Raw genomic sequence first — 11,487 nt, 5'->3', positions numbered from 1 at the left:
TGTTGTTACTATTAAATACTGGCATTAAATAATTGCCTTCTTGCAATAAGGAAAAGGATATAATTATTTTTTGAAAGCCATGTCTTTTTAAATGGCTGGTAAAAATGGATTTTGTTTTTAATCATGAGAAAATATTAAAACAAAATCTTACATAGATCTTACTAAATAATATCTCAAGTTATCAACTGCTCTTTAAAAGTATCAGCTGTCTTGGTGAGCTAATTATTATTTGGATTTTCTACTTAGCTAGTATTCTTTTTATGACTTTGAAAACTCTTACATGTCTAGTCAGTAAAATAAACCAAAACCTGATACTCCAATTGGTTGCATTTGCAAGGTAAGTTTTATTTCTGTTATTTCAAACAGCAAACATGTAATTACCATATGCAGAAGGAGGTGTTTGATACAGAAACAGGTGTACCAATGGAATACATGTGCCTCCTTAGAAAAGTTGGGGTTCATGTCAGTGCCTCTCACAACAAAGGTTCACTCACAGGTAAGTTTATCATGAAAGCTGCTCTTAATTGACCAAACATAGGTTAGTTAGTTTCCCACACACAATGCCAGCCCATCAAATTACTGGTTTTAGAACAAAGATCAAAGTAGCAATATTAATTGTGACTTGAATACATGTGCTAAGGCCACATTGATTCCTAGTCTCTCATATCTCTGCCTGGACTCATGATTAATTTAATACCAAAGCAGAGACTGTCAAAGACCCATTTTGTTCCAGGTGCTAGAAGATGAAATGAGTGGATACTCTTGAGATAAAGACAGTACATTATTAATGAATAAAAAAGTGAAATTTTGGTGAGTGGGCCAGAAACCCCAAGCAAACCATTTTTAAGGTACAATAATGATTGTAATTATGAAGAATATACTAAACTAGTCTTATTAGCTCCAAATAAAAATGTAGGTAAACCACTGACCTCTCAAAATACTAAATTTCCTGGTTTCTTGGTGTTGGGTAATAAATATTACCATAGGCAGAGTGGGAGCAGAGATGGCAGCATGCTGTATCATCACAGGGCAGGTGACAGCTGTGAGGATAGCACTCAAAGCATTACTTTGGGAAAGAAGCAGGGAGGGCTGTCTCCTGCTGGCTGCTAACCAAGACATCTTGCTCCTTAAATTCAGAGCAGCAGAGCTGCTGAGCAGTGCAGGAAAGGAAGTATTGAAACCTTTCCTAAAGATTCTCCTCTGTTTTGTGTCAGCCTGAAAGTACTGTGTACTGTAACTGCAGGGGAAGTGAGGTGGGGGTAAACCTTTGAGGTGACAGAGATCTCCCATGCCATTGTGAAATACATAAAATGGACACTGCAGATGCTACTTTATTCCCATTGTGAACCTGAAGATGAGAAAACCTCCCACCTCTAGTGCTGCATCCAGCTCTGGGCCCCTCACTTCAAGGAAGGCATGGAGGAGCTGGAGCATGTCCAGAGAAAGGCAGTGGACATTCTCTCTTTCTCTGGAGGAAGGGTCTGGAGCACAAGTCTGACAAGAAGCTGAAGGAGCCTGGAGAGAAGGGGTGACCTTGTTACTCTACAGCTCCCTGGCAGGAGGCTGGAGCCAGGGGAGATTGGCCTCTTCTCACAGGGAACAAGTGAAAGGACAAGAGAACGTGGCCTCAAGCTGCACCAGGTGAGGCTCAGGTTGGACAACAGGAAGAATTTCTTCCAGAAAGGGGGATCAGGCATTGGAAGGAGCTGCCCATGGGGGTGGTGGAGTCCCCACCCCTGGATGCAGCACTTGGAGCTGTGCTCCAGCTGCCAGGGCCGTGTTGGGTTGGTGAGACTTCTACTCCTGGCTTCAGGAATGGGCTTTGAGCTGTATTGAGCTACTGGAGTTCCTAATTCCTATTTACAAGGGAGTAACTAGGCTACAGAACACAGAGCCATTTCTGGCTACCAAGTGTTTATCACTCAAAAACAACAGGACAGTTTGACAGCTTGCCACCGTTGTGCTATTTGGGTGGACTTGACTCTAGAAATAATACTTTTATTGCACAGTAAACTAATTCTACACATTCTCTGTGTCCAATAAAAATGGAGGAGATAATATCTAAAAAAACAAAAAGAATTTTACTTACATTGCTCTAGATTAATTCTTTTCTAGCTCTTAATCCACAGCTCTGATAAAAGCCTGCTTCTGGTATAAATCTGCATTCTGGAGGTAGCTTCAAGGTTTGGGTTTTGTTGGTTTTTTAAGCAACTAAGGGAAGTGGCATGTGAAAACAAAAAGCAATGGTGACACAATTTTTCTTTAAAAAGTAATACTGAATAGTTTTGGCAGACTGGAACTGTAAGAATAACAAGCAACATATTTGTATGGTCAAATCAAGATGTGAAATTTTTCCAAAGTTTAACATTCAAGGTAGGTAATTGGTACTTAGTGAAAAAAAAAAAAGGCTATTTTTTTATCTTGGTCAAGTGTTTCACTAGTTGGTAAAAATAACCTGATAATATAATGATCATTTACACAGAAACTACAGGAAGTTATCTTTGACTGTTACATTCTCATTTTCTGTAAGTTAGGAACTTCCCTGAGAGATGAATTCCAGTTAGACATAAGTTTAGCACCACTAGCAGAGGTTAATTAAGTGAATTATTGATGCTCTTTCTTCCCATATTCTTAGTGAACTTGAAGCCCAGTTGCACCTTTGGTTTCAGTCCCACAGATCTCTCTCAGCCCACGCACTGCGCCTGTTTCTCTCTCTCGAACTCCCTGGCGATCTTTAAGGCGGTGCTGTTGAGCGAAACCGATTGCATGTTACAGATAATGGTGACAATGACCCCTCTGGGCGGTGCCCCTGGCCAGGTACCCCCAGCTTCAGGCTCCAGCTCTTCAGGCAGGATGAGGAGGACGCTGCTGGCCCCCACAGCACCCCCAGTGTGAGATGCATAGTGTCTCTGCTGTCTGCAGCAGCCACACTGTTGGCTTTTCTCTACCACAGCCCAAGCCATGGCGTATTTACCGTCCCTGTCCCACGACACTTCTGTTTTTGGCACTGGAGTCCACATCATTGCAACTGTGCTTGGCTTGAGGTACCCTGGAAGAAGTTTGCTGTTCTTGTTTTTAAATTGTCCAGCTTGATAACTGTACAACAAGGCATTTCCAAATTTCAGGAGGTCACCTACTGATGACAGGAAGCCACCACCAGCCCACTTGTAAGAGTTGTCCACATACGGTGCATTTACCAGCCGTCCCTTTTTGTTGTAAATGTAACACCTGAAAGGCAAGAAAATTCAACTTGTCATTCTCATGGACTATGCACAATGATTTTAAGCTGCCCTACACCTTAAAAGAGCAAACTGAGCATGTATTAGCTTGTGAATGTGAACATTTAGGGAGTTTTTAAAATACATTTTTAAAATATATTTAGTGCAGAAAAATCAACAAGTAATTCAGACAGAAAAAAATTAAGGTGACTTTTTAGGTTAGAAGCTGAACTTCAATAAAAGTACTAATCCTGCTTAATCTTAGGATATACTAAGAATAAAGACAATATACAAATAAGAGATGTGACAGAGATAAATAGATCAGGCAACACAGATTTTTTCCTAAATGCCTGTACTAGAAATCAAGTGTTTAAAAGAACAAGGAATTCTACAACTGAGGCTTAGGTGACTGCTCCCAGACAGTAGTTTCCACTTATGCTTGATTTCCCCCCACTGCCCCATTATGGTTGTTGTACTCTAGAACAAAGCAAGGAGCATTAAAATCTTGCATAACACAAATGTAGAAACTGCCAGCCAGAGCTGCAGAATGAACTGTCAGGAACAATGCAACAGAAGAGCAGAACAAATTGTGCTTTTGAGAGAAACAGTCCAATCATGACTTGATTACTTTCATAGAACATATGAAAAGGACTTGGTGAATAAATATATAACCCAAGGAATTTCAGCCTTTGGTGTTTAGACCAAATAAGGTCCCTGAAAAGTTATGAAAAGGAAGAGCCCTACCTAGATTTCACTTGTATTGGAAAGCTTTCTAGCAAACTTCTGAATAACTTCTAACACTGGAAGTCAGAGGTTGAAACAAAGGAAGAATGATGAATGGTCCAGGATGCAAGACTACAGTGATTTAGTGACAGTGATTTAGTCTCCTGTTGTCCCTATAATGAGTTTTTTGATCACAAAAAACCCTGCTACAAAGACATTGACTTATACCTCTAAAAGATCTAGAACATGGATTTTTTTAGCATTTTCCTGTTAGACAAATATAGTATAACCAAACCATTAAACAAACCTTAACACCTCAATACATTCTATTTTGAGGCATCAAGCTCCAATTTCTGGAAAGGAAAACTGAGATGCTGATGGATTTGCTAACAGTAAGTACCTATAAAAAGACTCCCAGAAGAGCATCTCTCTCAATTCCTTGATCCCTCCCATATTTCACTTTATACAAGGATGAACATACACATGTTCTAAAAAACCTTGACCGTACAAGGTTGATAATTTATAAGAACATCACTGTCATCCAGATGAGCCTCTGATCCTACAGCCAGAGAGCCTCTGAAATTTTGCAAGCAAACTGAACACCAGCACAAAGCATCTTCGACCAGAGCAGTAAAGCTGTGCACACACACTTGCAATATACACCTGTACTTGGGATAAAACCTCAGCTTCAATGTGTTCATCATGCTTTGAGAGCATTTTAGAGGCCAAACTTTTCAAAAGCCTGAGTCTCATTTTCATGAGACTGTTACTGAAACCTACTTTGTCATTCAACAGAATTCTTGTCCCACACCAAAATTTAACAGGGGAGTCAATAATCGATTTCTGAGCCCAGACAGGAAATTCAATAAAATAAGACAAGAAACCCTAGCCTGATCCACTATATGGGAATGGATTATCCAGTTACCAAATTTATCTCAGCTTGTTGTTTTGTAGGTGTTGTTTGGGGTTTTTTGTAGGATTGGGGTGGTGGGGGGTGTTGTTTATTTTTTTCCTATGTTAAATTAATTTTAAAATTAAATTGATGTTAAATAGAATTTTAATTCTGGTCAACATGCATACTGAAATTTGATTTATGAAAACACTGTGTTACTGTGAGACTCTTACAATGCCATGGAACCCTTTAAATGCCAGTATATTAAGCAAACTAAAGTAACTATATATTCCAACATCATTTCCTAGTTACTCCTTATTTAATTTGCATTTATGTGCTTACTTGTACCCAAAGTAAATGTAAACTTTGAAGTCACCCCTATTACTCCCCTCACCTCCCATATTCACACTTAGAACAAGGAATATTTATTTCTTCTTCTGTAATTTTATGTGCTAATTACAGAACCTATACCATGGCATTGGAAGCAGCTACATGGGTAATGTTGAAGTAACATGCAACACTTCATTCCAATGTCTGGGACAAGAAAAATCACACATCCTTAATTCAGGTGCCTTAATTAAGATAGAAAGGACAACAGTTGTTGTGGAAAAAGCAGAGTTGCACCCCTGTTTACCTTGCTCTGTTATATATCATTGCCTCATTGTCATCCAGGACAGTTGACAGCATATCCAAATCACGAAACATTTTCAGCATGTAATCTGTAAATTTTTGTCCTGAAGCTCTCTCCACAACAGCACTTAAGAGAGTAAAGCCATATGTTGAGTACAAGAACTGACTACCTTGAAGAAACACAGTGAGAAAGGGAAAAAACCCAGGTTAATTGCATGACACTTAAATGGAATCATATGTGCAAATAAAACTGTACATAGCAATTAATAATCAACCATTGTTGATCCTAGGCCTAGGAAGTTCTGTACTGCAGCAGACACACATCCTGCTAAGAGAACAGCACCAAAACCTCCCAGAGATCTCTGTACACTCAGGTTTCATGCCAAGCTGTCAACACTGACATTTAACATCCTTTCAGGAGATTTACCACATCAGGTGCAACAAGGATGTCTGGATTTGGAAAGCTCACACAAGCCATACAATTACTGCTTAAAAGATGCTCAGCTACTGTGACTTGTTTGTGTGTCCATACCCTGGAGAAGGGAAAACAACAGCAATACTCACATTTTTCAAGGGTATTCATCACTTTTAGCACAGTGTTTCTAGTTCTAGAATATCCCAAAAGATTATATGAACACAAGCATGTATATTATTTAAGACAACTGAATTTATTTACAAAACAATGTTTAATTTTAAAAAATCTCATCCTTGTGCTAATCCCTTCTGTGAAACATTTACATACTGAGCAACTGCTAAAGTGCCTACAGCTGAGACAGATCACTTATTTAAAGTGAGCTCTCCAAGATGGTGAGGGTTTAACTTCACCCTCTTTCTACCCCTCTCCCCCTTAAATGCACATTATTTACTGTTTATCAGCAATACATAGAATTTACCTTAACCTAACTCATTTAAAACTTACACCTGAAGTTCCTCAAAGTCCTCTTAGACCTAATTTAAATAATCCAAACAATAAATTCCTTGAGTAATTCTGTGAGTCTATGGGGTTTTTCTTAGGTCTGATTTAGTGTCCCAGTAAAATATTTTGCTTTTTATTTCCTATCTAGAAGGCCCAGAACATGACTACAGCAAGTTGGTATCTGCTTACAAAATTCTTTGTAGATACAAGTTTGTTACCAGAATTATCTTCTGCTCCACCATTTATAAATCCACTAACTGGTGTGTTTCAGGGCACTTCCTGCATTACTTACTGCTCCTGGGAGAAAAGTCTTACACATAAATATTACATGACCAGGTGGTTTGTGCAAAACAGACCAAATACTTCTCTGATGAGCTTTTAATGGGGCATGCAAAGAAAACATAAAAAGGGAGGGAAGCAGAACAAACCAAAACACCCACAACAAACACTCTTCACTGGACTCTACCATCATCATCACACGTAAAACTATTTGAAACAAAACTCTCACCAGAAGAGCATATTTTGGTCTACATTAATAGAAACTCACCTGGTTTAAAGAATAAGGGATCATTTTTAAATATCTTCAGTGACTCAATCACACTTTCAAATTTTTCCTTCAAATAATACTCTTCCTGTTCAAACTCCTTGTCGTTCCTGCCAGGCTTTGAATTTCGGCTCTTTGTCTCACTATCATGTTCTTTCTTCTGTTTGACACAATCAGTGTTTTCAGTCCCTTTACCTTCTTTTGCTTTTTGTTCTTTATCCTGGTGGGATTTTGTTAGCTTAAGTGCTCTGTTTGCCTTTTCCTTTTCTTCTTTTACTTTTGTAATATCTTTTTCATAGTGACGAATCCCACTCAAGTGTGAAACTAACTGTCTTGTGGTAATAGTGACCTAGGTGGAGAGGATACTGTGAGCTCTCTTCATTAAAAAACAAACAATAAATCACTGAAAAAGTAACATTCACCATGACAAAGAACAGACAAAGGTGCAAGACCTTTTAAATATCACATATTAAACAGAGTATTAAAAAAAGTGTATACGTGGACACACACTTGATATAAAAGTGAAGATCCAAATATGCTTTTTGAGCAGGAAATATCAGTACTTGTCTAAATGATTTGAGTGTTTTATAGGAACAGGTCCAGATCAGGCACCTGTACACAGATAGCTATGTAGTGAGAGGAACAAAAATTTTAAAAAACTCTTACCAATAAACAACTACATACCTTTTCACCCTCGTAGACCTTTTCTGGAAATTCAGGGACATATTTCTGCACTGGAGCATCTAAATCCAGTTTCCCCTCTTCCCACAGTTTAGCAGCAGCCATCATGGTGAGACACTTGCTGATGCTGGCGATGCGCATGACGGTCTCTGGCTTGCACAGCACCCGGTTCTCCACGTCAGCATAGCCCAGACCTGCCAGGAAATAAACCCTCTGCTAAGTCCTTTGCACATGCTGAGTTCATTACATGCAATGAATTCGATTTACTGGCTCTTGAAAATAGTTTTCCTCCAGCTAAACTGGGATATGAAGCATTGGACTATCCCAGCCCCTGCTTCAGTTCAGTCAATAACATTTTACTGTAGTAGCAGCAGGTAATCAGAGCCCATTGGATTAGACAATGGCATCTCAAGTTGCTGATTAAGACTACAACAAACATAATGATAAATGAGATTAAAGATTAAGCCAAAATTTACACTCCCGAGGTCAAATATTCAGCATAAAAAACCCAAAGAGACCAAAAAAAAAAAATCTAGACTGTGAAATAACTGACCAACAGTCATAAACACCCCTTTTACTGTTCTGAACTAATGGCTGAGGCAGCAAAGTATCAATACAGAAACTGAGAGAGGAAATCCCTCACAAATTCATTCCCATCACCTAAGCCATAAGGTTTCACAGAACCCAGGTGTTACTATGTTTCAACATCACTCAGCATGACTTCAATCAAAATACACCTTAACAGTCTCTGTAACAGTGTTTTCCTATGGAACCAACCCACAAGTCTGGTAGCAAGAACTGGAATTAATAAGGCATTATCAACCTGCCAAACTAGGCTCCAGTTTGAGGGAGGTTTGGAAAAAGTGAAAGTGATGTTGCAGCATAAAAGCAAGAAAATGCAGCAATGACATATTTGCAGTTTTCAGTACAAGAAAGGCCTGCAAGCAACACACCTCTGTCTAAATAAAACTGTAGTCTAACAATGAACTGCTCAGGAAATAAAACCACAAACCTTGACAAAGTATAAGAAATAAAACAGATGACATGCCATTTGCCCAAGACCCTTTCTCTTATATAGCTGCTACTCAAGTGCCTGGTGCTTGTTGATGCAGATGATGTTCCCCAGTGAAAACAGCTCCCAAACCTCACACCATTCCCATCAGCAAGAGAACAGGTTCAGCACTGTGGTCACAGAATACATGCAACTCACACCTGTCCCTGCTTTGCCACCATGGAGAAGGGAGGAGGAGACCCAAACAACCAAGAATTGAGTGTTTTGAAACTCCTGAAAATGTTTCTGAGAACAGATACACAATCTGATTGTTTTTTTTTTAAAAACATCAAATGTCTACAGGATATGAGAAATACTAACACACTCTATTTATACCCTGTGTAACCAGAAAAAAGAACTACAATTTCTGAAAGGATAGCACCTGTTAAATCCTGAACCTTCCCAGTAAAGCCACACTCAGCCCACAAACAGGAGACAGGTCACCAAATGTGAGCCCTTATTCCTTTGATAACAGGAGACAGGTCACCAAATGTGAGCCCTTATTCCTTTGATTACTAAGGAAGTTCTTGTGGGGAGAGCAGTTCTTGACCTCCTACACCCAATGCTACCAGACCACTGTACAGCTCTATGCCCAGAGTACATTCAAAGGTTAATCTGAAAAATTAATGGAAGAAAGATTCTCCCATCTAACTGTTGAGACATACTAGCATATTCAGGAAGTTAACAAATTATCAATTCCTGGAAATGATTGAAGTTTACCAAGGAAGGTGCCATTTGATACTCCCTAAGCACCCATTTCTGGCTACTGTCCAGAGATGGGACATCAAGTAGACAAAATCCCAGCCTGATTAGCTTGTCTGAATTGTTCATTTTTTAGATGTTCATCAGTTCTTGACAGTATGCACAACTACTGCTCCCACATACCAACCTTCTGACCAGACTTCCTTTCCATCTACAGAAACTCCAACTAATATACCAGGGATTCCTGCTTCATCCTGAAAAAAACAAAATGGACAGAAGACATTTAGAAGGATATTTAAGTTAAAAAACACCTCCTCCCAAGCCCTAGAACTGAAAAAGCTACAAAACTCCTACAAATAAACCTGCTTATTGTTGCCAAATTATAGTTGAAATTCTGTTATGTACCAGTTTGGTTGAACTGGTACAAACTGCTTTTGCAAAGCTGACATTTTAACTCAGCTATTGGGAAAAACATACCTAACAAGAAGAGCGGGGTAATATTTTTGCTTTGATAATTCAATTAAATTATTGAATGGAACATGCAAGAGAAACAAAACATGACAATTAATATGCAAATGGCAAACTGCATCACCTACTGGCAGGCAAGATTTCAAAAAAGCTTCAGCTGGATTTTTGAAGCAACTACAAGGTGCTTTTTAAACAGAATCACAGAATATCCTGAGTCGGAAGAGACCCACAAGGATCTCAGAGGCCAACCCCTGGCCCTGCACAGGAGAGCTCCACCAATCCCCCCCAGTGCCTGAGAGCGTGGTTCAAACACTCCTGGAGCTCTGTCAGGCTTGAGCCGTGACCACGTACCTGGGGACCTGTTCACTGCCTGACCACCCTCGAAGTAAAAAACTTTTCCTAATACCCACCTAAACTTCTCCTGACATAATTTCCTGGTATTCCCAGAAAGCAGAGATCAGTGCCTGCCCCTGCGCTTCCCCTCATGAGGAAGCTGCAGCCCTCAGTGAGGTCTCTCCTCCAGGCTGAACCAAGTGCCCCCGGACGGCTCCTGCCTCTCTTCCTACAGCCTTTAAGGCCCCCCTTGTTCTCAGATACCCCGCACTGTGCCACACTTCCACACACCCCTGTATCGAGCTGGTCTGAGCTGCGCAGCCCCGCCAGCCTCCAGCGGTCCCCCCTCAGCACCTTGATCCTCCGCACCAGGTCCCTGCTCCTCTCCACGGCCGCGCCGAAGCCCCGCGGCGACGGCGGCTTCTCCTCCCGCCCGCTCTCCGGCTCGCCTCCCGCCGGCGCCGCCCGAACCCCCAGCGCCAGCCCCAGCGCCAGCCCCCAGCCCCAGGGCCGCGGCCCGGCCCCGCCGCCCCCTCTGCGGGCCGGGGGGAGCCGCCCGGGAGCCGCCGCCCGCCGCAGGGCCCGCGCCAGGCCCGCCATGGCCGGGGCGGACATGGCACCGCCGGGCCACAGGCACCGCCTCGCCGGGCCGAGCCCCGAGCGCATCGAGCGCCGCCGCCTCACGGAGCAGCGCGGCCACGGCGGCGGGACGGGCTCCGCTCCGGCACGGACGGGCTTCGCTCCGGCACGGACGGGCTCCGCTCCGGCACGGACGGGCTCCGCTCCGGCACGGACGGGCTCCGCTCCGGCACGGACGGGCTCCGCTCCGGCAGGGCCTGCGGCGGCTGGAGCAGGGCAGCGCGGCTCGCCCGCCTTCACCACGGGCTGCCCACAGGCTCGCTCCGCCGGCGGGACACACGGCACTCGGGCCGCTGCTCCGGGGCTCGGCACGACTGGCCGGCCACGGAGAGGAACGGAACCACAGGAACGATGAGGTTGGAAAAGACCTCTGAGCTCAGCGAACCCAGCCCGTGACCGAACACCTCCTTATCAACTGGACCGTGGCACCAAGTGCAGCGTCCGGTCTTTCCTTGACACCCCCAGGCTCGGTGACTCCCAACACCTTCCTGCTCAGCCATCCGATGTCACTCTTTCAGTGAAGAAATTCTTCCTAGTGCCCATCCTAAACCTCCCCTGGCATAGTTTAAGACCGTGTCCTCTCATCCTGTCACTTGTGGCGTGGAAGTCCAACCCCCAGCTGGCTACACCCTGCTGGTGTAGGGAGTTCTAGAGGGCAATAAGGTCTCCCCAGAATCCCCTTTTCTCCAG

At 42.6% G+C, this 11,487-nt stretch overlaps 1 protein-coding gene across 1 annotated transcript; it reads right to left on the bottom strand.

Moving 5' to 3' along the window:
* Positions 1-320: 320 nt before the first annotated feature.
* On the bottom strand, positions 321-10,758 carry LACTB (lactamase beta). Its single transcript, XM_036389633.1, has 6 exons — positions 10,513-10,758; positions 9,545-9,611; positions 7,608-7,798; positions 6,927-7,272; positions 5,468-5,633; positions 321-3,228 (listed from the first exon to the last, which is right to left on the bottom strand). Exons 1-6 carry the CDS (start codon positions 10,756-10,758, stop codon positions 2,685-2,687), a joined length of 1,560 nt encoding a protein of 519 aa, XP_036245526.1. The 3' UTR covers positions 321-2,684.
* Between the last annotated feature and the right edge of the window lie 729 nt (positions 10,759-11,487).

The sequence above is a fragment of the Molothrus ater genome, chromosome 13 (genome assembly GCF_012460135.2).
Source record: "Molothrus ater isolate BHLD 08-10-18 breed brown headed cowbird chromosome 13, BPBGC_Mater_1.1, whole genome shotgun sequence".
NCBI classification, from domain to species: Eukaryota; Metazoa; Chordata; class Aves; order Passeriformes; family Icteridae; genus Molothrus; species Molothrus ater.
This window is presented reverse-complemented; position numbering and strand designations above follow the sequence as displayed.